General features: G+C 42.8%; 1 protein-coding gene across 1 annotated transcript in view; it reads left to right on the forward strand.

Annotated features, from left to right (window-relative positions):
- LOC146341271 (uncharacterized) overlaps window positions 1-19,536 on the forward strand; it is a 37,252-nt gene extending 17,716 nt beyond the window's left edge. Inside the window, exons 10-18 of the mRNA XM_084807342.1 lie at window positions 584-748; window positions 2,039-2,203; window positions 3,057-3,224; window positions 3,968-4,132; window positions 11,490-11,654; window positions 13,551-13,688; window positions 15,687-15,774; window positions 16,031-16,186; window positions 19,368-19,536. Of these exons, the coding sequence (XP_084663468.1) occupies window positions 584-748; window positions 2,039-2,203; window positions 3,057-3,224; window positions 3,968-4,132; window positions 11,490-11,654; window positions 13,551-13,688; window positions 15,687-15,774; window positions 16,031-16,067 (1,091 nt within the window). The 3' untranslated portion in view covers window positions 16,068-16,186; window positions 19,368-19,536. The remainder of the gene's footprint in view (window positions 1-583; window positions 749-2,038; window positions 2,204-3,056; window positions 3,225-3,967; window positions 4,133-11,489; window positions 11,655-13,550; window positions 13,689-15,686; window positions 15,775-16,030; window positions 16,187-19,367) is intronic.
- Window positions 19,537-27,802: the final 8,266 nt, after the last annotated feature.

Consider the following 27,802-nt stretch of genomic DNA (forward strand, 5'->3'; position numbering starts at 1 on the left):
TCCATTGCCCCATGAGGTAATGGACAGAGAGGAAGCAGCTTCAACTGGGAAAGTTTAGTGGGTGGTGAGTGGGATAAGACACACCTGCCTCTTACCTGGCTATAGTTCAAAGGTTCTAGGGAGAGGTTTTTCCAGAGCAACCCAGTTCTGCTTAAATTCTGATTCCCCAGGATCTGCCTTTATTACCTATTGAGTATGCTGGCCCTGATCTAATTAGTGCAATACGTTACTATTTTGTTTTTGAAAATTTGGTTTTATAATTTCAAAATATAATTATAATTCCAAAATATATTTTTGGTTTTATTGTTCATTACATATTTTATGTTATAACATTTAAAGCTGCTTGGAACTTCCATGTCTAGATTGAATATAAATGTGAGAAATGAATAATAAATAGCCCCTCCCCCATGTGTACTCCATCATGTGGTAAGCATGCATGTGTGAATTTTACAGTTCCTAATTTCACTTCTAAAATGGGTAGCATTGATTAACCTCTGAGAACAAGTGACTAGAGGAATAAGACTGAGAAAGTGCGGCAGTCCTCAAGAATGCTTTGTCCCTGTTCTACTGGTTTAAAAATCAGGACCTGATGAAAGTGTGGAAAGTCTACCTTGTGTCTTCCCATTTATCTACAATGGAAAGCTTTACCTCAGTTGCACTGCAGATGGGCGGAGGGATGGGAGGTTCTGGTGTGCCACCAGCAGCAACTATGATGCTGACAAGAAATGGAAGTTCTGTCAGGATTCAGGTAATCTCAGAGGAAATAGATGGAATGGAAGTTAATCACACTGTTGGCAAAACAGGAGGGCAATGTGCAGGCCATGTTGCTTCCTCAGTGCATCAGATTTTGCTCTGGGAAATCTAGTCTCTGACCCCATTGTATTGCTCTATCTAGAGAGATGTTCTTTATTTCAAATAGCAACAGGGGAAAGAAATGTCAGGGCACCACACAGAGTGTAAATTTTCACCTTCTCCCTCAGCGGAGGATGGCCCCCAGGTGTGGGTTATTCCACTAGCTCCAAAGTTCGAGTCTTCAGCCCTGTTGGATGGAAAGGCGTAATGGCATTTCTGTTCTAATTCTACCTCCTCCATGATGACAGGGCTTAGTGCATCCTTCCCCAAACTGGTGCCCTTCAGATGTTTTGAACTAGATCTCCCAGAATTTCTGACCATTAGCCATGCTGACTGGGGCTGTTGGGAACTGAAGTTTAAAATGCTTGGAGGGCACCAGGCTGGGGAAGATTGGCTTAGAGAGAGCTCTTGACTTCATCACTTTTTCAGTCTATGTTAGGGATGTTGTTGGAGTCCAAGAAGGGGGTGGAGTCCAGTAGACTCCCCCAGCCGCTCAACCCCCCGGGCCCTGCTCACTGAGCCACCACCACTTACTGGGCCCATTCACTGGGTGCTCACATGGTCCATGAGCACCTGGTGGCTGCCCTTCCCCTTAGCGAGCCACCATGTTGCATAAATGGCCCCTTTATGGACGCCATTTACGCAACATTACTTTTATGGAGAAAGCTGAGTCACCATTTTTCCGCAAAATGGTGACTCGCTAAGGGGACGGGCAGCCCTGAAGTACTTGCTGGGCAGTCGCTGAGCCATCCAGGGATTTACATGGTGCAGCGAGCAGGCGCAGGCAGGCGGCGGCTCAGCAAGCACCTGGCAGTCATGGACAGATGTGAGTCCATCCATCCCTAGTCTGTATTGACAGCAACAATGCAGATCTTTCTTTTCCATTCACCCCTACTCTAGCTGTTTTAAGGAAAACAATTGTTTCTGTCAGGAACTGGCCAGTTGCCTGGGTGACCAAATTGGTTAGTGTTATGGCAGGCATGGATGGACATAAAAGAGAAGCAGTTCCCAGTCCTTCTCTACAACAGAAGGGGGTACATCCAAAATGAGATTGTATGTCCTCCACTCTGGGATAATGTGTGTTGTTCTCTGCTGATGTGATATCATGCCTGTATGGAACCTAAAATGACAACTGCTTCTGCTCTGGGTGGTCCACAAATCCTCACAACTTCCTTCTTTTTCTCAGGGCCAGATCCAAACATAGAGGGTCCATCTTGCGTCTTCCCATTCATCTACAAGGGCGATTCCTACACTACATGCACTACAGAGGGCATGGATGATGGGAAATGCTGGTGCGCCACTACAAGCAATTATGACATGGATAAGAAATGGATGTACTGTAATGTCTCAGGTAGGAGGAGAAAGGCAGAAGTCTTTGGGCTGGTTTAGGATGAAGGTATCATTCTCTAATTATAAAAATACAAACCCCATCTTCATCAGTGGGAAATAGCACACTGTGCATCATTTGTAGCTAAGGGAGTTCTTGAGGGGGCTTTTCTTGTTGTGATCTCTCCTCACCATCTCTTACCTTCTCCCCCTTCCCCTAGATAAGGCATATTTTGCTTGGAAAATGGAGGGTTGGCAGAACTAGCAATGAAAGTGGGGGGATTCATAGTTCAGTCCACTGAGCTTTTCAAGCATTCCAATTGTATGCTTGGAACATCCTACAAGGCTTTTTGAACATTGAGAGGAATGCTCAAATAGCCCAATTGTTTTTCAGGATGAGCCACTTCAGCCTGACATGCCTCTGTTAATTTTATTGTTCATTGCATGTATTATTATTTAACATTTCAATCCCCTTTGACCTTTGGTGGATGGCTGGGAAAGGGGAATATCCATGTGAGAAATAAATAATAAATAGCACCCTCCCATTGCCTTCACCTTTGTATGATTCACAGAAGCATAACAACATCTGATTTCCCATTAACTTGCATGAGCTGACAAGGTCTACCTCAGCATTACCTCTGAGGTGTTATGGAAGTTCTGTCTGTAGTGTTATAATGACCCATTCACACATGGGAGTTAGCACTTGGTGCCACAGTCATCAAGTGGTGAGCATGCATGTATGAACTTTACACTTAACTACAACTCCAAAATGTATAGGGCTGACTAGCCTCTGAGAATAAGTGAACAGGGTAACAAGGCTGAGGGCTTTTGGTACCTTCAGGAATACTCCTCCCCTCTTCTCTGTGTTTAAAAAACAGGACCTGATGAGAGGGTAGAAAGTCCACCTTGTGTATTTCCATACATCTACAATGGAAAATCTTACCTCAGCTGCACTGCAGATGGGCGGAGCGATGGGAGCTTCTGGTGTGCCACCACTAACAGCTATGATGCTGACAAGAAATGGAAATTCTGTCTAGAGGAGTCAGGTAAGGGAGTCAAAAAGTAGGAGAGGAAAATAGAGACAAGGCCCCAAAGGGAGATCCAGGAGTTGACCTCACTGGAAACAGTCTAAGTGAATGTTAGTGACCTCTGTTGGTAAAAGGTGGCAAAAGATGGTGAGCTGGTGGCCTCAACTGATACCTCAGTAGGTCACAATTAGCTCATGGGCCCCCACCCATTGTATACTTCTGTCTAGTGTTTACTTAAAACAACAATAGGAGGAGTTTAAATAAACTTTGGGTTGCACATAAGCAAACAGCAAACATTCACCCTTCCTAAGCTGGGTGGTCAGATGTCCTCTTTTGCAGAGGATAGTCCTCTATTTGAAGGGCTGCCAGAAGGCTGTCTTCTGCTTGAAGGCATCCTGTAATTGAAGGGCCATCTTGCTCAATGCCAGCAGGCACACACGTCACCTGGTCCCAGTCTTCCACTATGGGGAGATGTACTGTATTTCAATTCAAATTATAATTATTATTTCTAAATTTGCATCTGTACACACATAAATTAGTATATGCAAATTTTATGCAAGCTAATGCCCTCCTTTGTCCACTTTTTTGGTGATGGTCCTCTTTTTGGCAACTCATAAATGGCCACCCAAATGTGTACTAGGTGCTTAGATCTGCTTCTGTCATATTCACTGTGTGAAATCCAAGGGCACATCTACTGCTGCTCTGAGTCCAGACAGTCCTCAGATCTATCTTTGTGCCATCCCTTTTATTTTAAAATATAGGACCAGATCCAAAGGTAGAGAGCCCATCTTGTGTCTTCCCATTCACCTACAAGGACAACTCCTATAGCACATGCACCTCTGAAGGCATGAGTGATGGCAAACACTGGTGTGCCACCACCAGCAACTATGATGTGGATAAGAAATGGATGTACTGTGATATCACAGGTAGGAGAAGAGCAGCATATGTGTTTGTGTTGGTTTAGGAGGACGGTGTCTATCTCTGACAAGTGGGAATTAAAGGAGCTCTGGAGGGGCGCAAGTGTGATGTGCTTTCTCGCAATAGGCACACTTCCGATTCTCATCAGTTGTGCACAGCCCTCATGTCTTCCTTCCATGTTTGTGCTCCAGCTGGGGGGTTGTTCCATTCACAACTACTCAAACGTACCACATTTTATTTGTGAATATGCAGCCTTTGAGCCTCATTCATTATTGCCTGCTAATGTGATCGCTAAGTGGAGTCTGCTGGTGCCCTTGTTTGATAAAAGCTATACTGCTCCCTTGGGCGAAAATTAGTTCTGCTCTGCCCTGCTCTGCATCATGGAATTGTGTTTCATCCTCAAAAGTTTACAATCACAGTTCCGTTGCTTTCCTCAATAAGGGAGCAGAACAAGAGGAAGGGGATGCGGTTGGGAAAACTGTGTGTGAAGCAGGGGCGTTGCTAGCTTCTTAAAAGATGGGCACAGGCCCATAACACAAATTTGCGCATATATATATATATATATATACACACACACACACACACACATACATACAGATACACATACACACACACACACACACACCTGAGTCTAAGCACACCTCTAATATTAGAGAGAGAGAGAGAGAGAGAGTGTGGTGTGTGCATGTGGTGTGCTTGCATGTGTGTATAGATTACATACATACATAAGAAGTGTACACTGACCCCCTCCCCCCTTCAACCCAGACCCCAATTCAGCATTTTGGAAAACATCCCACTTCTGCTCAGGCCAATTTGTAGTCAGACCATTTCGGCTCAGCACCAAACCTGAGTCAAGGTTTGAAAAAACCAGTCTTTATGCTTCCTGTTGACTACCATTGGATTTTTATTTTAACTGTAACCCTTTTCTCTTGGTCAGAACTGGATGATAATTGCAGGCATAGTAGCCCCCTAGAAGGGGGTTGTTGTTGTTCAGTCGTTAAGTCGTGTCTGACTCTTCATGACCCCATCGACCATAGCACGCCAAGAAGGGGGTTACACCTGCCCAATGTCAGAAAAATAGGTGCAGGGTTTATATTTTGATTTTCTTTTAAATGGAACTGCCCATAACATTTTTTATTACTTGGAAGAATTGGATAAACATTTCAGGATTCATTGCCCCATCAGAGGAGATCATGTCTCCAAATTTCAGAATGATAGCCACAAGGGTTTTGTGCAAGGGTGGCCTTGACATTTCGAGGTCGCCAAAAAGAGGACATACTTCTCTCCTTATATTCCTTGTGGACCATTGTTCTGAAAATTACAGACAGCCTAGAGTTGTCCCTAAGAAAGAAACCAGCAAAGTTTCAGAAGGATGTGTGCAGCAGTTCATGTGGAAGGGCAGTTCTCCAGTTTGGGGGAGGGAGTGATTTGCTTTCACTTCCTTTCACCCCTTCCCCAATAGTTTTTGGGTAAATTTAATTTGTATGAAAATGCACAGGTTATTAGAGGTGTCCCCCAGGCAAGAAACCTGCAAAGTTTCTGAAGGATATACATGCATGCAAATTTAGAATGACTAGAATTTATTTACATTTCACCAGTGTTAGCAGCAGGGGAACATGGATGGGAAGGTGCCGTTGCACTCATGTCCTGCTTGTGGGTTTCCTATGGGCAACTGGTTGGCCACTGTGTGAACAGAATGCTGGACTAGATGGACCTTGGTCTGATGCAGCACAGTTCTTCTTATGTTCTTAAATATAAAGTGCCTCTGAGCGTGTGCAGAATGTTTTTCTTTCACCACTGAGCACTTACATTCTCCCCTTACCAATTCTATTCCCCTCCATGCAACCATCCCTCCTCATCCTACCATCCTCCAGCAATCCTTCATCAAAACAGATGTCTTCTTTTATGCAACTCCTCTCTACCTCCTCCTTGTTATGCACAAGCTCTCATTGTATCTTCCTCCCCATAACTTAATTTGTGCCAAGACTTCACCAGGATTCAGCCAATGAGTCTGTTTTTCAAAACTAGGGCTAAGTTATGGAGAAACTCTGAGCATGTACCAAGTGCCTTTCCCTCACCACTGAAGCTAGAGTTCATGCAAAAAAAAACCACCCCAAACCCACAAATGACAAAACATGCATAAGACTGAGCCAAGTGGCTCCTTTCAGAGAGGTGGTACTTCAGAGGAATTTAGGAGGCTGTGAAGGGTTTGTAAGGATTGCGTGTTCCTAAATGAACTTTATGAGGTGAAATGGCTGAGGGTTTTTTCTAACTTTTTTAAAACTGTAGAACCTATTTAAAAGCCCCAGCAGTTTCTTGGTCATGATGCCACATAGTCCTAACCCTCCCTTTGGAATTATTTGAGTCCTACAGCTACTTAGGAGAAATTAAAGTGGAGGGGGAGAAAGAAGTTTGTGGAGGCTGATTGGATCCTTTGCTGTACTGAAGCTACTAAACTTCTGCAGAAGCCAAAGGATCCAGTTCGGGGTAGTAAAATCTGATGCTGTGTGAAATACCAGTATTTCACATGGAGCTCGTTCTTCCCTTCCTTCTCCCTCTTCAAAATTTCACTGCAGGCAAGCTCCCAACAGTGGGCATGTAAGAGCAGAAAAGAAAAGTAGGGGGAGAGAGGGTTTTTCACCTAAAAAAAACTTTACACCAGACATTAGGAATAGTGACCTCCTAATGGTCACCTTAAACACCTTCTGATTAGGATCTCTAATCCACTGGGTGACTTGACAGTTTTTACTTTTTTAGACTTTGAGAAAAGGAAACTTTACACATAGCTAGCGTAAAAGCCACTAGACCTAACTGTCTGAAATTTGGTACGTTCAGTCAGCTCCATAGGGCCTGCTAGGTCTCCAAATTCCATGAATTTATGTGGAAGCTCAAAAAAATTATAGCTCTTTACTTTGACAGATTTTCTTGGAAAAAGCAAATTTTACCTGTGATTAACACAACACCCACTGGACCTAACTGCTTTGGCATATTCACCCAGCTGCAGGGGGGCTACTAAGCCTCCACATTTCATGTATTTCTCATACAACCCCAAAAAGTTATGGCCGTATTTGTTTTCCAATGCAAGACAATGGGAAAATGTAAAAAACATGACAATTTGTTGTTCAGTCGTTCAGTCGTGTCCGACTCTTCGTGACCCCATGGACCATAGCACGCCAGGCCTTCCTGTCCTGCGCTCTCTCCCGGAGCGTGCTCAAGTTCATATTCATTGCATCCGTGATGCTATCTAGCCATCTCATCCTCTGCCGTCCCCTTCTCCTTTTGCCTTCAGTCTTTCCCAGCATCAGGGTCTTTTCCAGGGAGTTTTCTCTTCGCATTAGGTGGCCAAAATATTGGAGCTTCAGCTTCAGTATCTGTCCTTCCAATGAGCACTCAGGGTTGATTTCCTTTAGGATGGACTGATTTGACCTCCTTGCAGTCCAGGGGACTCGTAAGAGTCTTCTCCAGCACCACAGTTCGAAAGCATCAATTCTTCGGCGCTCAGCCTTCCTTATAGTCCAGCTCTCACAGCCATACATTACTACTGGGAAAACCATAGCTTTGATTAGACGGACCTTTGTCGGCAAGGTGATGTCTCTGCTTCTTACTATGCTGTCTAGGTTGGCCATAGCTTTCCTCCCAAGGAGCAAGCGTCTTTTAATTTCATGGCTACAGTCACCGTCTGCGGTGATCTTGGAGCCCAAGAAAGTAAAATCTGTCACTGCTTCCATTTCTTCCCCTTCTATATGCCAGGAAGTGATGGGGCCAGATGCCATGATCTTAGTTTTTTTAATGTTGAGTTTCAAACCAGCTTTTGCACTCTCCTCTTTCACCCTCAACAAGAGGCTCTTGAGATCCTCTTCACTTTCTGCCATTAGGGTGGTATTGTCTGCATATCGGAGGTTGTTGATAATTCTCCCAGCAATCTTAATTCCGACCTCTGATTCATCCAACCCGGCATTTCTCATGATGTACTCTGCATATAAGTTAAATAAGCAGGGTGACAATATGCAGCCTTGTCGTACTCCTTTCCCAATTTTGAACCAATCGGTTGTTCCATGTCTGGTTCTTACTGTTGCTTCTTGACCCTCGTACAGGTTTCTCAGGAGACAGGTAAGGTGGTCTGGTACTCCCATCACTTTCAGAATTTGCCAGAGTTTGTTGTGATCCACACAATCAAAGGCTTTAGCGTAGTCAATGAAGCAGAAATAGAAGTTTTTCTGGAATTCTCTTGCTTTCTCCATGATGCAGCGAATGTTGGCGATTTGATCTCTAGTTCCTCTGCCTCTTCGAAACCCAGCTTGTACTTCCGGTAGTTCTCGGTTCGCATACTGCTGAAGCCTAGCTTGTAGGATTTTGAGCATCACCTTGCTGGCATGTGAAATTAGCACAATTGTGCAGTAGTTTGAACACTCTTTGGCGTTGCCCTTCTTTGGAATTGGAATGTAAACTGACCTTTTCCAGTCTTGTGGCCACTGTTGAGTGTTCCAGATTTGTTGGCATATTGAATGCAGCACTTTAACAGCATCATCTTTTAGGATTTTAAATAGCTCGGCTGGAATACTGTCATCTCCGCTAGCTTTATTGTTACTAATGCTTCCTAAGGCCCACTTGACTTCACTCTCTAGGATGTCCGGCTCAAGTTCAGTGACCGCACTATCATGGCTATCAGGGACATTCAGATCTTTCCTGTATAGTTCTTCTGTGTATTCTTGCCACCTCTTCTTAATCTCATCTGCTTCTGTGAGGTCCCTGCCTTCTTTGTCCTTTATCATGCCCATCTTTGCACAAAACGTTCCCTTGAGATCTCCGATTTTCTTGAAGAGATCTCTAGTCTTTCCCATTCTGTTGTTTTCCTCGATTTCTTTGCATTGTTCACTTAAGAAGGCCTTCTTGTCTCTCCTTGCTATTCTCTGGAACTCTGCATTCAGTTGGGTATATCTTCCCCTTTCTCCCTTGCTTTTCGCTTCCCTTCTTTCCTTAGCTACTTGTAAAGCCTCATCAGACAGCCACTTGGCTTTCTTGCATTTCTTTTTCTTTGGGATGGATTTCGTTGCTGCCTCCTGAACAATGTTACGGACCTCCGTCTATAGTTCCTCAGGCACTCTGTCTATCAGGTCTAATCCCTGAAAACTATTCCTCACCTCCACTGTATATTCATCAGGGATATGATTTAGGTCATACCTGAACGGTTTAGTGGTTTTCCCGACGTTCTTCAATTTAAGCCGAAATTTTGCAAGAAGCAGCTCATGATCTGAGCCACAGTCAGCTCCAGGTCTTGTTTTTACTGACTGTATGGAGCTTCTCCATCTTTGGCTGCAAAGGACATAATCAATCTGATTTCGATATTGACCATCTGGTGATGTCCATGTGTAGAGTCGCCTCTTGTGCTGTTGGAAAAGAGTGTTTGCTATGATCAGCATGTTCTCTTGGCAAAACTCTATTAGCTTTTGTCCTGCTTCATTTTGTACACCAAGGCCATGCCTGCCTGTTATCCCGGTGATTTCTCGACTTCCTACTTTAGCATTCCAATCCCCTATGATGAAGAGGACGTCTTTTTTTGGTGTTAGTTCTAGAAGGTGTTGTAGGTCTTCATAGAACCGATCAACCTCAGCTTCTTCGGCATCAGTGGTTGGGGCATAGACTTGAATTACTGTGATGTTGAATGGTTTGCCTTGGATTCGTACTGAGATCATTCTATCATTTTTAAGATTGTACCCCAGTACTGCTTTTCCCACCCTTTTGTTGACTATGAGTGCTACTCCATTTCTTCTAAGGGATTCTTGGCCACAATAGTAGATATGATGGTCACCTGAATTAAATTCGCCCATGCCTGTCCATTTTAGTTCGCTGATTCCCAAGATGTCGATGTTCAATCTTGCCATCTCATGTTTGACCACCTCCAGCTTACCTTGATTCATTGATCTGACATTCCAGGTTCCTAAACAATATTGTTCTTTACAGCATCGGATTTTCTTTTCACCACCAGACACATCCACAGCTGAGTGTCCTTTCGGCTTTGGCCCAGCCGCTTTACTCTTTCTGGTGCTACTTGGAAATACCCTCTGCTCTTCCCCAGTAGCATATTGGACACCTTCCGACCTGAGGGGCTCATCTTCCGGCGTCATCTCTTTTAGCCTTGTGATACGTTCCATGGGGTTTTCTTGGCAAGAATACTGGAGTGGGTTGCCATTTCCTTCTCCAGTGGACCACATTTTGTCAGAACTCTCTGCCATGACCTGTCCGTCTTGGGTGGCCCTGCACAGCATAGCTTATGGCTTCACTGAGTTACGCAAGCCCCTTCGCCACAACAAGGCAGTGATCCATGAAGGGGATCATGACAATTAGGACAGCTCAAAAGATCCAGGGCAGAGCTCAAAAGATCCAGGGCCTGTGATGTGAAGGATGGATGGTAGGGACACACCTGTCCGCTGACCCAGAATGTTGTCCAGAGATTCTGGGATATTTCTAACAATTGTGCTCATACCTAGAGATTCTTCCAGAGTAGCTCAGAACATCATGAGCTCTGATTATCTAGTCTTCTACTACTTATTGATTTTGGCCTTCCTTGGTGTCATGGTTTGGACACCTCTTGATGGTTTTTTGTGATGGAATTGGCTTGGGCCTTACGATGTGGAAAAAATGACATTGTGATGCAAAGTACTATTAGTGTAATCTGTTACAATGGGGCTCTTTGGGGCTGCTTGTGTGAGGTTTTGTTTTGTTACATGTGTTATGATTTAACATTTTTAATATACTTTGAGCTTCTGTGTATTGACAGAAATGGAGAATGTAAATGCGAGGAATAAATAATAAATAACTCCTATGCTTGCACTGTTGTGTTCTCCCATTAATGTGCATCACTTGATTTCGCATCACCCTTAGGGCCTATGTGAACATGACTTATACTGTGTCAGACCCATGGCCATTCCAGCTCAGTACGGTCTGCATGGATGGGCAGTGGCTCTCCAGAAAAAAGTCTTTCTCATAAACTTCCACTGGAGCTTTTAACTGGAGATGCCAGGGTTGAACCTAGGACCTTCTGAATGCAAAGCATGTGCTCTACCGCTGAGCTATGGCCCTTCCAAATGTGTGAATTGACTCCATCCACCTTTCTCTGTTTTGATAATAATCCATTCATGCATGGGACTCACCACCTCAAGCTGCATTCATCAAGTGAGGAGCCTTAATTATAGCCTTAATGTGTAGAGCCTTAAGGTGCAGAGCATTAATTACAGCTCTAAAATGGATTAGGCTGACAAGCTTCTGAGAACAAGCGGACAGGGTATCTAGACCAAAATACTATCATACCCTCAAAAACGATCACTTCTTCTTCTTCCTGTTCCTCTTCTTCTTCATTTAACACAGGACCAGATTCAAGCAAGGAAACTCCCAGATGTGTCTTTCCATTCACCTACAACGGCAAGAACTACAGCAGCTGCACAGAAGATGGGCGGAGAGATAGGAAGCTTTGGTGTGCCACCACCAATAACTATGACACAGACAAGGAATTGGTTCTTTGTACTGTCACAAGTAAGGGAAGAGAATAGCAGAGAGAAGCAACTTTCTCTGGGTCTTATTCACCAGTTTTCAGCAGCAAAAATAACAACAACAAAATCTAAATTAATACGCATTTTTCTCTTGGGATCTGCTTTTGGATGACCTGCCAGCTTATTTTCATATAGTGTTTGTGTTGTTTGACTATGTTCTTTCTGAGGTGGAAAGAAATAATATAATTTTGTGCCAGAGGAAATGCTAATTTTCACTGTGTGATTGGGCAGGGTAAATGCTAATGCTCCCCACTCTTACCATACTCATCATGACAAGTCCATGTGCTAAAATCACTGGATATGGTGACCTTATCATATCAAAATATGTGTGAACTGGGCCATATAAATCTATGTATGTCATAAATTGCACATCATTATCACTCCCATCTATAGAGAAATGAACTTCCCTGTTCTACCTTCTTTCCAGAAGTCTGAATATTCCTCAGAAGTGCAAAATTCTGTTGCACACATTCTTTCGGTGCTAAGAAATGGGAGAATGTTGCTTCATTTGGCTTGCTCAATACCTTTCTGTGAATCAGTGACAAACTTAATGTAAAACAGTTTTTGTCCATGCAGTGTGGCTGCCCTGTACAAGCAGAGGCAAGTCTATGAAAAGAAAATGGATGTAACAGACTCAGAGCATTTCTACATGAGCAATTTATTGCACACTTATGATTGGCCACTCACGGAAGTTTGTGGATATTTTACATGACGTCATCAACCTCCAGGATGTCTCCCGTGCTTTCCCCCCTTTATCCCACTTTCAAAAACATTGGAGATAAAGTGACAAGGGACATTAATCCCTTCTGTTGGCTGTATAATGACAACAAAATGCTATTATCACAGCACCATCTAGTGGCTGTAAAATGAAACGTATAGAAACATATAGAACTTGCTGAGGAAAGACTTTCCTCGATTCAAAGTACGTGTCCACCTGAGCCAGCCATAATCCTGCAAATAATTTGGAAGCAGAAGCCCTGGTAACATTGTAGGATAAAAAGCCCCATATGGAGAAGTCCATAGTGACAGTGTGGAATTATGGAAAGGAAAGGATCCACCCACTTCCTTCAATGGCATCAACAAAGAGGGAGACTTTGGTTAATGAGTATGAATGTGCCTGCAATTTGTTGTCTGTAAGGAGAACATGGACTAGTAAGGGGGTAAAAATAGCAACCTTCCAAAGACATACTTGTCCCAGTAATCCTTACAACTGTTCTGTAAGGTAGAGCAGGATTATTCTCCTCATATTTCAGATACGGGGTCTGAGGCCTGCCACTGGATAACCCCCACAGCCTGGGGGCAGGCATAGATGCAGGGGCGCTTGAAGAATTAAATCTTTGTGAATTCCAAAATGAACTGACCTGATCTGAATTTCACAGATTAATGCAAGATCGACACTTGGCGTTTCAATGGCTTTGCACTTCCCTGGTTTTCCAACACAGTTCTTGGTTCCTAATACTAATAATTATAATAATAATCTAGCAAAGTACAATTTTAAATGCAAATTGTCAGAGAAAATAGGTTTAGAAATATGTATTTAAATACGATACTATGGTGTGGATTTTTTAAAAATAACAGATTAATGTGAAATGGGATGGTACTGGTATATGAGTAAACACATGTGAAAGTGACACAGACTGGAAATGGACAGATTCACCCATCCTTCCACTGACATAAGAGGTGACCCACCATGCTGCACTTTGCCGAGGGCCCTCTAAGGCCTGCCTGGCATCAGGAGATCTAAAATGGGGAACACTGAAAGGAGTTCAGACAATGCAACACAAGACAGTTCCCAGGATCCTTAGAAATTATGGGACCTGCTTAAAGTCAGCTGTATTCTTAACACCCTCTCCCTTCCCTCCCCCCCTTTTTAATTCAGAAACAGGCTGTGTCTTCCCTTTCATCTATAAGGGAAAGGCGTACCAAAGCTGCACCACGCTGGATCATAGTGAAGGGAAAGCCTGGTGTGCCACTACTCCGGACTACCAAACTGGCTTGAAGTGGAGACTATGCAACCGTGAGCAGAATAGGGAGGGGCATATAAGCAGGGGGAGGGGTTACCTGTTTATTTATAGCACAGGTGTTGAACCCAAGGCCTGAGGTCCAAATCCAGCCTGCCTGGGGTCCCAATCTGGCCCTCTGAGGTTCCCCAGATGAGTACTCCCCTTTCTCTCAACCGCTGATGGTTTGGTTTGTTCTCCACCGTTTGTGTAGTTTTCCCCCCATTCTAGAAGGCTGAAATATCTCTCTTAATTTGTTACATTGCTGTAGTACCCAACAGCCGAAGCTCTCTGGGCAGCTCACAAAACAAAGTTACTGGGAGTAAGAGCTTTAGGGAGCAATCCTATGGGGATAGGCAGCCGCCTCTGAACTCGGAGGTGACTGCCTATCCAATGCAGGGCAGGCGGAGCGTGGAGGGGATCCTCTCCTCCACTCTCCAGCCACCCTGCATTCGCGGCTAGATGGCCGATTTCAGCTGTCTAGCAGTGGGATGTTGGAGCACAGGGTGGGGAGGCCGGACGACGCATAGGAAGTGCCATACCAGCACTTCCACACTCCTTGCTCCTCCCCGCCCCTGGGAATGCCCCCTTTTGCCCCCCTTTGTGCTTCTCTTACAAGCCCAGAGCCTGGGGACAATCTGTGCTGCCTACGAGGCAGCAGGGGTGGGGAGGCGGTTCTCCAGGAACCGACCAATCCTGTGGCTGTCTAGTGCCCATAGGACTGTGCCCTTAAGCTAAAATATGCTGGTATGGTTGGCATTTTGGCCTCACCCCGTTGCCTCCAGCTCTGCCTACCCCTGGAGTGTGGCCCCCCAGAACTTCTCTGAAATTGAATTTGGCCCTCAAGCTAAAAGAGGTTCAACGCCGCTGATTTATAAGGCTGTTGTCTGCTTAACGAAATCTTAGCCAATTAACTATATGCATTTAAATCAATGGATTAATTAATCAGTGGCCTAAATCTGCATACATTTGCATATAAAGACAAATCGTTCTAAAGGCAAAAGCATACCTGTTTCTCTCATTTTATTTTTAAAGATGACACACTCACGTATCACACGAGGCAAAGTCTTAAAAGACACATTTCCCCTTCTCTCGCCCATAGGACGGGATGCCTCTTCTAAGGCTAAGCTTGCAATTTCTGTAAGGACTTGTATTAAAAATAATTCATTTAAAACAAAAACAAAATCTGCTGATATGAACTGAGGCAACTTTTCAGCTAGCAATATTTCTGAATATTTTAAAATACAAACCACTGAACCTGGCTGCCTCCAGAGGAGGGTTTTATCATGTAATCGACATGTCTCATTCACAGAATTTTACAGTGGGGCCCAGATGATGACATCTTCCACTCATGACCCTCCCGTGTTTTCCCTCTGCTTCTTCCGTCCTCTTTCTTTCCGTTAAGGAAGAAAAGACAGAATAGTTGCACGATGCCTTCTAATGGTTAGCACTAAGATCCCTCCTTCTGGAAGCACCCCATGTATGGTAGCCCAGCAGGGGCTTGCTAAACTTTCTGGTTTGGCTACCTGCCTAGGAATGCAAAAACAGGAAAGTTTCCCAGTACCTAATGGGCTATGTTACTTGGCTGATGGGTTAAGTTTGCCTTGATGGGTAAGAACTTGTGCCATCTTGGCGTACAGTCTAGCAAGGCCACTTGAAAGATGTGAACTGCTTTGGGTGATAACATTTGTCTGCAAAGCAGGTAAAAGTATGAACTGATGGATGGACAAATAGTCCTGAATGATGTGGCACCAAACAAGAGCTTGATCACTGGATGACTCATCCAGACATAAACTGTCTGCATTTCCATGGCTCTTGTGAAGTGCCAGTGTGGCGGCGGGGACTTTGTCTTGAATGGATGTGTCAGGCAGGAATTCATCAGGTACATCTGTAGCAAATGTTTGGGGAAGCAGCTGTATCTCTAGAATTACTGCCTGGACATTGTTGCTAGGTGGACATTTTTCAGCGAGCATTTTGTGGATGCATCCAGCAGAAATGTATTCTCTGTGTATAAGGCAAATGTCTGAGAAACGTGCACCGATTGAATCTCTGTCTGAACACTGCTCCCCAGCTCAATGTCAAGCAGAAAGACTACGGTAAAGTGTGAGCTTAATACACTACAAATTATTACATAGCATGAAAGTTAAGTCATTTGCCTTAACTTATATTTTCTCCACTTTCTGAAGTACAAGTGAAGGCTGTGCATTCACTCTCATCGGAAGCCAAAGGGGTTTTTAGATCATGGACTTTTGTTACCATGGGTGGAAATTAGGAGTGGGCGGGGCGGGGGGAGAGGAGGAGGAGGAGAAGCATAACGGTTAACCCCCTCATTCCTGTTTTCCTCTTTCTTTCCAATTAGAAACAGACTGTGTCTTCCCCTTTGTCTTTCGTGGTAAGTCATATCACAGCTGTACCAGAGCTGGCCGCAATGACAGGAGGCGCTGGTGTTCAGTCACCAGCAACGCGGACACCAACACGACCTGGCTTCTGTGCTGATTTGGGCAATGGATTGCAGGTGGGGATTGATCTTAGCAGGACTGAGGTTGCCTCCAGATGGGTAGCTCCTAATAGTCCCTGTTCATTGTTCTGCTCTAAACCAGGAGTGAGATTACAATTGACTTTCCACACTACTGCGGCTATAGTGCTTTTTGTGTGTGAACATCCTGCTATATTCCATCTATACTAGCAGACGTGACATAGCCATGTGAGTTGTGAAGGGAATCATTGACTTGAACAGCAACTGTTTTTTAAACTCCTTTTTCCCATTCAATCATTTAGTTTTTAAAATCAGGCTTCCATCTCTGCTGCCTCTAGAGTCTGCTCAGTGCCCTCCTTTTTGGCTGCTTAGCCACCCTGAGCAGAAATCCTGACTGATTGCTATACATGGCCCAGGTCTGCTGTTATAATTCTTCAGAGTAGGGACAGATGAGAATTTTGTTTCCTTTTGGTTCTGATCAGAATTTACCAAATTCACCAAGTTGTCCATATTCGGGGCAAAAAGAACTTGCGGCTTTAAACATTCAAATGCAGGAGAAACCGAAACAGACAGATTTCTCCATCCAGGCCCAGGGTTTTGAGCACTTTGCTCTTTAAAATCTGGGTTTCAGTCCCTGTATATTCAACATGTTTGTGGTGCTGAATTAGGCTTGCCACCTCTTCCTTCTGACAAGCTCATCTTTAACAGCTATATGGCAGGGAGGTACATTATGGTCTTTTCCATGCCGGGAACAGCTGCCCTAGTGAATTTGGCTGGTGCAGATGGGTGAGAATTTCATTTCAGTTGGGTTTTGATAAGAATTTACCAAAGCAGGAGAAAGTGGAACTGAGAGATTCACCTAGGGATGTGCAAATCAGGAAAACCTGACATTGCCGAAGTTCTCCAAATTCCATCTCAGAGTTAGTTCTGACTTGGGTCCAGATCAGACTGAGAGCTTTGTTTTTTTTTCTTTTCACATGAAAATCTGTGTGTATTTCTGTGTGTATTTTTCCAAACCTATGCATTGATTATGCCCATTTTTGAAGTGTACATATTTTGAAAAGCATGCATTTTTGAAAGGTATTCATTTTTTGAAATGTTCTCATTTTTTTAAATATACACATTCTTCCACGATTAAAGCATATCTGTGCACATTTTTGAAATGTATTCATTTAGAAATGTACACATTTTTGAAATGTACACATTGCAAAGCTCGGAAATGTGTAGACCTCAGCTGCAGATTGCATCTAGAAGGTGCAAACTGGGTAACATGCTGATGAAAAATGAACTGAAACAAATTTCTCATACATCCCTACTTCACCCATCCCTATTTCAGAGGACAATTTCCCTTCCTTCCCACTTCCCTGCAGAGGAAACCCTTTTGCTCGCATAGTGATGGAAAAGCAGCAACAGAGGTGAGGACAAGAGCAAATACGAATGCCAAAACCAGTGGAGATTTATAAGAGAGCAGAGCTGCTATGCTTCCCCCCCATACACATACCTCAAAATATAATAAACTAAGTTGAAAGAGATGATCCACCACTGAGATGGATAAATAACAGGTTTAAAACAAGGATAAGGAAACATTTTCTTTCTCTCTCCACACGTGCCTCTCTGAACTCCTTGCAATTATTGCTAAGAAACACACACACACACTGCATATTATAAAGATTTTTTTTAAAAAAATCCAATGTCTAAACTACTTCCTAGAACCCTCCCTCCCTCCCTCCCTCCCTTCCTTCCTTCTCTAATCCTCTTTCAAATTATTTATATAGGCAGTTGCTGCATTGGGAGCTGTGATTTCTGCCAGTGGATGGTTCACAGCCCTTCTTTACTCTTGTTCCCCAGGAGGTATACTGCCTCTGATCCTGGAGGTAGAATATAGTCATCACGACTAGTAGCCTTGGGTAGCCTTGTCTCCCATGAATTTGTCTAATCCCCCTTTAAAGCCATCTAAGTTCGTGGCCCTCATCACATGTTGTGGTCGTGAATTCCATTAATTTAAACTGCTAAACTGTGTTTCTCATAAAGAGAAGAGCAGGGCAAGGGAGAGACGGAGAGAACAACCTATCTCGTATGTGTGACCTCTACATTTTTGCAGTCTGGCATGGCCACAGGACATTCAAGATCATTAAGAAAACAGTCAAACTATACAAGATGCTGGAGAGATAATAATCATTTCATTTGAAACACACAGTAGCATTTTTATAACAGAGGTAAAGAGAGATGTGACTTTCTGGGAAAAGCGTTAATGGAGTTCATGACCAGTCCTCCCTACAGCCATAAAAATCTCCTGCAAGATCTTATGGATGTAGGTTGTCTAGCTATGCAATAGGCTGATTCCCCCCACAAAAGATGCATTTTCAAACAATTTTGCATGGCATTAATATGACAACTGTTAGTCTGGGTACCACAGTAGTCTGTAGAAGTCAGAAAGTGTAACTGCAGGCACAAACGTGGTAAAAACTAAAGGCACTGCAACAATAATAAGTCAACATTTGTGGACTGGCTACTAGGCCTTGTGAGCCTGGAGACTTGGAAAAATTAACCCATGACCTTGATAGAAAGTGTTCTTAGATTCCCAAGGTGACTTTGGATCCCCCTTAAAGTGGGCTTTGTTAACATAAGGAGGGGGCAGAAAGTAAATCTCCAGATGTTTTGGACTACAACTCCCAGCCTTCCTTACCATTGGCCATGCTGGCAGGGACTTATGGGAGTTAAAAGTCCAAAACACCTAGAGATCAACCTTTTGCCCACCTCTGGTGTATATTATGCAACCACAGCAATTTCCTGTTTGACCATGGACATGTTATTATAGCAGAGACACACCCAATTCCAAGTGCTCTTCCTCCTGTCTGACCCATATCAACTCCTTCCTGCATCCCTCCAGGCTAGCCTCTGGGTGCTGACCAAACTAGAAGCACCACATTCCACCAGGCATGCCACACTGGCCCATGACTTTTAGTCTTGATCTTCTCCCCTGAACTCAAAAGATCCACCTTATGAAAAGTAGGTAAACTCTGATGTTGGAGTGACTGCACATAAGTCCCCAGAAATGCAGATCCTACTGAGGGTCCAGGGTCCCCGATAAAAAAAGTAGAGGGTGGGAAGAAAAGAGGAGAATTCTTCTGATTTTTTTTAATGCATCTGTAGATATGACTGGTGAAGCTGAGACATGACATAAGCCTGGTTCTCTCCCACTTGTTTATTCTCTTTTCAGCTTATGCCCAAAAGACTGACTAACCAAATAGCTGTCCTTGCTGAGATGTTTGTGATTATGCTTGGATGTTCCTGACTCTGAATAACCATGATGGCATCAAACCAGGACACTAAACAAATGAACCAAGCTCCCACTGTCTTTCTCCCTCTTTGATGAGTTCCATAGCTGGAAATAAAATAATAAACTCAGACTCCAGGCTTTATTCCTTCTCTTTCTATCCCTCCTGCTTGCATCTTCCTGAAGAACTCTGCTTTTCAAGAATGTTTCCCATCAGCTAAGGAGGGCAGCAATCCCAGTAAACCCACCCATCGTGGCTGTCCTATGTCCAGTAGATGCAAAGGGCTGGATTCAAATATGTATGCCTATCACTTGGGGATGGCAGTAGGCAGTGACATCCTGAATGTGTATGCAAATGGGTCATCTTCACAGCCCTAACACCACCAAGAGAGCTCTGTATTGCTCACATTCTCTCAAATGCAGTGCTTCCAATGAAATCTGTTCAAATAGGGCTTTTCTACGCAAGGCATTTATTGTGCGCTCATAACTCCCTACTCATGGTTGTTTATGGGTTCTTTAGACAATGCCATGAGCTCCCAATTTCACGTCTGTGTCTAACCAGCACTTTCGGTGAGGTTTTCTTCCTCTTCAAAGAGGCAGAATGCGTCATTTAATTCTGAAAGCAAAAGAAAGCATGATTTCTTCTTGTGTATTTGCACGATTCCACTACACCTCAGTGCCACCTAGAGGTTATATAGTAGAAAAGCAGAAAGGAGACACTCCTCGTGTAGTGCTTGGATCTCAATTCTGTGCTGAAACCGAAACTAGAGACAATGGATTAACAGCCTTGTGTAAAAAAATTCATAATCTGTTGCCAGTAGGGATGTACGGATTGTGTAAATCCATTCCATCTATGTTTTGTGGATTGTCAGGCACCTTTCATTCTGTTGTCTGCCCATCGACTGAATTGGATTTTTTTTAGTTTCCGAATTTGCGCAAAAACGCATTTGTGCAAATGGGAATATACTCAAATTTGCTTGTGCGAAAATGAACTGCTTTCCCCCAAATGTGCATTTTCAGGCTTTTGCCTATGTGGGAAATGCACGGTTATGGCTGTTGTTGTTTTTTTAAAAAATCCATATTTTTCTATGATGACATTTGTGCACAATTTGGGAAAGTTAGAAAAAACTGGTCTGCATGCCTGCGGAATCTGCCTGACGGGAAAAGCCGGTCCACTGCAGAATCCACAGGTTGGAGTCATAAAAGTCCGATCTTATTTGGTTCTGTTGCATATTTCTCAGACATTCCTAGTTGCCCGTCACCAAGGCTGCAGTACTTACCAGCCACGGCTGGCCCAAAGGAAGACATGAATCATACTTTTCTGCCCACCACTCCCATTATAGTCCTGCAAACAGTGCACCAGGCTCCAATAATCTCTCTCCCCATCTTCACGTGCGGACTTTTTTTATGGCTTAAGTCAGTAGGGAAAGCAAGTTAAGCAAGTAGGATAAAAAAGCATCCTACTTTCTTTATCCTTTCTTTAGAACCTTTGGCAGTTGCCATAAAGAATAATAATAATATCAGAGGCCTAGAAATAAATGGTCAAATACAAAAGATCAAGATGTTCGCTGATGATGTGGCAATATTAACTACAAATCCAAAAGAAGCTTTGCCAGAATTAATGAGAGAAATTCATGAGTATGGAGCAGTGGCAGGAGCAATATGCATCAATTATAAAAAATCTGGAGTACTATATAGAAATATTAAACCCAAACCACAATATGAAATTGAAAATTATAAAGGTATTCCAACATTCCATAAATTGTTTAAATATCTGGGAGTAACTATTTCTAAAAATTTAAACAATTGAACAATTATTTTTTTAAAAAAACAAAGGAAAAAAAGGAGAAATCCATTGGAAAAATTGGAGAAATGCAAATGTTGAAGGACAACTGAGTTTTGGTTCGCATATTGGTTCGAAGGTGCAAAATTAGATAAGTTCCTATTAAAATGAGAGCCAAACAAATAAATGGGAGTTAAAGTCCAAAACACCTAGAGATCAACCTTTTGCCCACCTCTGGTGTATATTATGCAACCACAGCAATTTCCTGTTTGACCATGGACATGTTATTATAGCAGAGACACACCCAATTCCAAGTGCTCTTCCTCCTGTCTGACCCATATCAACTCCTTCCTGCATCCCTCCAGGCTAGCCTCTGGGTGCTGACCAAACTAGAAGCACCACATTCCACCAGGCATGCCACACTGGCCCATGACTTTTAGTCTTGATCTTCTCCCCTGAACTCAAAAGATCCACCTTATGAAAAGTAGGTAAACTCTGATGTTGGAGTGACTGCACATAAGTCCTCAGAAATGCAGATCCTACTGAGGGTCCAGGGTCCCCGATCAAAAAAGTAGAGGGTGGGAAGAAAAGAGGAGAATTCTTCTGATTTTTTTTAATGCATCTGTAGATATGACTGGTGAAGCTGAGACATGACATAAGCCTGGTTCTCTCCCACTTGTTTATTCTCTTTTCAGCTTATGCCCAAAAGATTGACTATCCAAATAGCTGTCCTTGCTGAGATGTTTGTGATTATGCTTGGATGTTCCTGACTCTGAACAACCATGATGGCATCAAACCAGGACACTAAACAAATGAACCAAGCTCCCACTGTCTTTCTCCCTCTTTGATGAGTTCCATAGCTGGAAATAAAATAATAAACTCAGACTCCAGGCTTTATTCCTTCTCTTTCTATCCCTCCTGCTTGCATCTTCCTGAAGAACTCTGCTTTTCAAGAATGTTTCCCATCAACTAAGGAGGGCAGCAATCCCAGTGAACACACCCATCGTGGCTGTCCTATGTCCAGTAGACACAAAGGGCTGGATTCACACATGTGTGCCTATCACTTGGGGATGGCAGTAGGCAGTGACATCCTGAATGTGTATGCAAATGGGTCATCTTCACAGCCCTAGCACCACCAAGAGAGCTCTGTATTGCTCACATTCTCTCAAATGCAGTGCTTCCAATGAAATCTGTTCAAATAGGGCTTTTCTACACAAGGCATTTATTGTGCACTCATAACTCCCTACTCATGGTTGTTTATTGGTTCTTTAGACAATGCCATGAGCTCCCAATTTCAATTCTGTGTCTAACCAGCACTTTCAGTGAGGTTTTCTTCTTCTTCTTCTTCTTCTTCGAACAGGCAGAATGCGTCATTTAATTGTGAAATCAAAAGAAAGCACGATTTCTTCTTGTGTATTTGCACGATTCCACTATACCTCAGTGCCACCTAGAGGTTATGTAGTAGAAAAGCAGAAAGAAGATACTCCTCGTGTAGTGCTTGGATCTCAATTCTGTCCTGAAACCAAAACTAGCAACAATGGATTAACAGCAGATTAACAGCCTTGTGTAAAAAAATTCATAATCTGTTGCCAGTAGGGATGTACGGATTGTGTAAATCCATTCCATCTGTGTTTTGTGGATTGTCAGGCACCTTTCATTCTGTTGTCTGCCCATCGACTGAATTGGATTTTTTTTTTTAGTTTCCGAATTTGCGCAAAAATGCATTTGTGCAAATGGGAATATGCTCAAATTTGCTTGTGCGAAAATGGACAGATTTCCTCAAAATGTGCATTTTCAGGCTTTTGCCTATGTGGGAAATGCATGGTTATGGCTGTTGTTGTTTTTTTAAAATCCATATTTTTCTACAATGACATTTGTGCACAATTTGGGAAAGTTAGAAAAAACTGGTCTGCATGCCTGCGGAATCTGTCTGACAGGGGAAAAGCTGGTCCACTGCAGAATCCACAGGTTGGAGTCATAAAAGTCCGATCTTATTTGGTTCATATTTCTTGGTTCATATTTCATTTGGTTCATATTTCTCAGACATTTCTCAGACATCATCAAGGCTGCGTACTTACCAGCCATGGCTGGCCTAAAGGAAGACATGAATCATACTTTTCTGCCCACCACTCCCATTATAGTCCTGCAAAGAGTGCACCAGGCTCCAATAATCTCTCTCCCCATCTTCACGTGTGGACTTTTTTTAACGTCTTAAGTCAGTAGGGAAAGCAAGTTAAACAAGTAGAATAAAAAAGCACCCCCCCCCAGCATGCATGCATAAAGTAAAAAAGCAAAAAAGCTTCCCATTCTACCCCTGCCTTGTTACGCAAATATGTAGCAGGCCACCACAATCTCTTCTCCCTGAATGTACAGTTACGGTACAGGAGATGACTTTTAAAATGCCCAGGTAAGCAAAGAAATGCCTGAAACCAGTAAAAAGTAGACTAGGATGCAAGAATTCTGCCCTCAAGACCCCAGACTCTCTCCCAATATGTGTGCAATATGGGGAAGAAGAAAAGAAAATAGTCTATAAAATGTTGAAGTAAACAGGGAAAGATGGTTAAGCAACATGCCCCAAATCAGTAAAAACTAAATCATGAAGCAAAAACATTCCCCCTGCTTTACTGGCTTGCAAAGAATGTACCCATCCCAATCTGCATCAGGCCATGACATCCACACCTATACCTGTTACCATGTGCACATGTGAGGGAACGAACCCCCCTCCCCCTGGCCTTTAAAATGCCTGGGGAAGAAGGGAAAACAACTTAACTTACAAAACCTAACCAGTGAAAAACAGACCATGAAACAAAAGATCTGCTCCAGCTACCAGGTCCACACCCCCTTGGCAAGACCTACTGCCAAACATTGACCCCCTATGGGTGAGTCTCATTGTGCTCACACGCCTACCAAGCATGCCCAACCTTTTTGTTGTGGTGGGCACATTTGGAATTTTGAGGGAGGGTCATTGGCACTCCCACAAAATGGCTGCCATGGGAGGGGTTACCCATTCATAAAATGGCTGACATGGTGGGCGTGGCCAGTCACAAAACACTAATTTCCCAAAAAGAAAAGTAACTTGCCCAAGAACCTAAGTACAAGGCAGCAGTGGGGGCTGCTGAGCTCAAAAACACAAAACCACGCTTTTGAACCCAAGTAAAGATGACACTGCAGGGCAACACTTCACTTTGTAGCATGCCAGCATCCCAGTTAATTTTTTTTAATTAAAAAGATGTTCAGAAATCACATAAAAATCAAGAAGGACAGGGCAAAGTATTATATTTTTTTTGCCCAGTTCTGCCAGATGGGTTGTTTTCCAAAAAGGTTTTCCTGTCTGTGGATTTGAAAGTCTGGGAAAGGCGTGACAGGATGATGGGCACCGAATGGAGGTCACTGCCTCAACTAGTAAAGGGAAAGCTAAAATGACAGCTTTGCCAGGTTACAGGGCGTTGTGCTCAATGGGAGTAGAATGCTGGCCAGCTGTAAAAACTGGGGAAAACATGCAAAAGTGATACAGACCAGAAAAAGATTGACAGTGCACTGGTGGCTTAAGGTGTCTTTTAAATATTTGCTTTAAGTAATACATGCAGAGCATAAGCAGATCCAAAGATATTCCTATAATGCAACAGATCCCCCCGATATCTGGGCAGCCCTTAATGCTGTCTCTCCAGTTTCAGCTATCTTCTCCTAAAAATGCTCACCTGACAATCTTTCTCCTGACTGTAGAACTACCAGTTCCTGTTTCTCTCATTCACACATCTGCCACCTCTTCTCAGCTCAAGAGGTGTCACATTCTTGAAGTCCTAATGGGTATCTCTACTTATCAGGTGATCTTAACCATGAGCTCCCACTGAGGAAACATTATCCTTTGTCCTGCAATATTAACTACCATTATGCCAATGAACAAAGGGTCAGCCAACAGCCCTAAATATTTACCTAGATCTTGGTAACTATGCAGGCATCAGACATTTGTGATTCTGGGAGGAAGGAGTGGCCGTGTGGGGCTTATAAAGAGCGTGCTCCTCATGCCTGCTGGGGCAACTTAGAGAGGAAATGGCCCCTTTTGAGACAACCTTCATATATAGCTGGGCTCTCCTAGCATTGCTCACAACAGGTCAAGGTAAGGAATGTTCCCTGTATCAGTTCTGGTTCATTTTACCTGGGCTAAAATATAACCTTAAAAATAGGTTATATAGACTTCTGATCATTCCACCATCTATTACCTCTCACAAGATTGCTGCTCTTTTCTGCATGGATAACATGTTTATTTCTATCTTGTTCATCGGAATCTGTTGATTCTCCAGCACCACAGTTCGAAAGCATCAATTCTTTGGCGCTCAGCCTTCCTTATAGTCCAGCTCTCACAGCCACACGTTGCTACTGGGAAAGCCATAGCTTTGATTAGACGGACGTTTGTCGGCAAGGTGATGTCTCTGCTTCTTACTATGCTATCTAGGTTTGCCATAGCTTTCCTCCCAAGGAGCAAGCGTCTTTTAATTTCATGGCTACAGTCACCGTCTGTGGTGATCTTGGAGCCCAAGAAAGTAAAATCTGTCACTGCTTCCATTTCTTCCCCTTCCATATGCCAGGAAGTGATGGGGCCAGATGCCATGATCTTAGCTCTTTTAATGTTGAGTTTCAAACCAGCTTTTGCACTCTCCTCATTCACCCTCAACAAGAGGCTCTTGAGATCCTCTTCGCTTTCTGCCATTAGGGTGGTATCGTCTGCGTATCTGAGGTTGTTGATAATTCTCCCGGCTATCTTAATTCCAACCTGTGATTCATCCAACCTGGCATTTCTCATGATGTACTCTGCATATAAGTGAAATAAGAGCTTTAATTTTTTACTGGCTAAAACTACAACTAATGGTAAATGCAAGGTTACCTAAACAGTGCAATTTAGAACCAATGTCCAATAATGTTAATGGCTGCATATGGACGATGGGAACAAGCCCACCTGAACTTCAGACTCATGTGCTCCCCCTTCCCCTCTCCTCCAGATTTGAAGCTTTTTCTTCCATGTTTGATTAGCCAACATTTAGCATGACATCTGACCCATAAACTGTAATTATGGTTTGCTGAAACAAACCAGCTTCATAACTCATGGTTTGAACTAGAATTGTTTCAAAGAAACCATGGTTTGTCAGGTTCAGATGAAATGACAAGCTGCAGATAATTTAAAAAAAAATGGAAGCAAAAGATCTTGAACTTCTCACAGCAGAACTGGATTTGAAGAGGGGAGAAGAAGCATGTGCATCACCATGGTTTGTTGTGACATCTAAATGTAGCCAATGTGTCTTGGTGGTGGTGGTGGGGATTTACTGTGTTAGTAATAAGACAAGAGTTACCCCTTGATGAGTTGAAGAACACCACTTTTGTTGCTGCAAACAAGCAAATTAAACTCAGAATTAAAGAGCTAGCTGTCCAGAAAGATTAGGACTATATCAATAATGCAATTTTTTCCCAATGTCTTCTAAAATCAGATTATGATATTGCATAGGGATGAATGAATCTGTCAATTTATGTTTCTCTCCATTCTCTCGTTTTTCCAATAAAAAGTTCAGTTCATCTGAAAAGTTGAGAATTTTTCCAACTTTAAGATCAGTTTGTTCCAGACACTGATTTTTTTTAAATGCATGCATGAAAATTCATACACATTTTTGAGCACATTTCTACAAATACATGCTTTTTGTATGCACTTTTGCCTAATATACACATTTTTGTAAGCAATTTTTGTAACGTAATGCATTTTAATGTTATTTCCACTAACATATGCATTTTTGTACACATTTTTTGATTGGCGAACTCCATTGGAGTAAATCTTTAAGTTGTTTATAAAATTTAAACATACTACCATACACGACAATATTATTCAATCAGATAATGAAAGGGGAGCAATCACCACTATCATGGGAAGATGCAAGGATTGTAGTGATTTTAAAATCAGGTAAGCAAACAGATCAATTAGATTCATATCGACCAATAGCATTATTAAATCAAGACGCAAAGTTATCCACTGCAGTCCTTGCATCGCAACTGAATACCATAATAAAATATGTCTCCCCTGATCAATCAGGATTTATACCCCAAAGGCAAATAGCAGACCCAATACAAAGAATACCGAATGCCATTCATATTAGTAAAAAGAAAGAGACACCATTAGCAATTCTATCCCTCAATGCACAGAAAGCATTTGATCATCTAGAATGGGGTTTTATATTTGGACTCCTGGGGAAATTAAATATTGGACAACACTTTATGAAAGCGATACAGTCAGTTTATCAAAAACCAAAAGCTGTAGTGAGAGTAAATGGATTTGATTCAAGGAGTTTCTTTCTGGGCAGAGAGGGTTGACCTTTGTCACCCTTGTTTTTTATCCTTTCTTTAGAACCTTTGGCAACTGCCATAAAGAATAATAATAATATCAGAGGCCTAGAAATAAATGGTCAAATACATAAGATCAAGATGTTCGCTGATGATGTGGCAATATTAACTACAACTCCAAAAGAAGCTTTGCCAGAATTAATGAGAGAAATTCATGAGTATGCAGTGGCAGGACTACGCATCTATTATAAAAAATCTGGAGTACTATCTATAA

Source organism: Heloderma suspectum, chromosome 6, assembly GCF_057233095.1.
Source record: "Heloderma suspectum isolate Gila_16-S chromosome 6, 16-S_ref, whole genome shotgun sequence".
Classification (NCBI taxonomy): Eukaryota; Metazoa; Chordata; class Lepidosauria; order Squamata; family Helodermatidae; genus Heloderma; species Heloderma suspectum.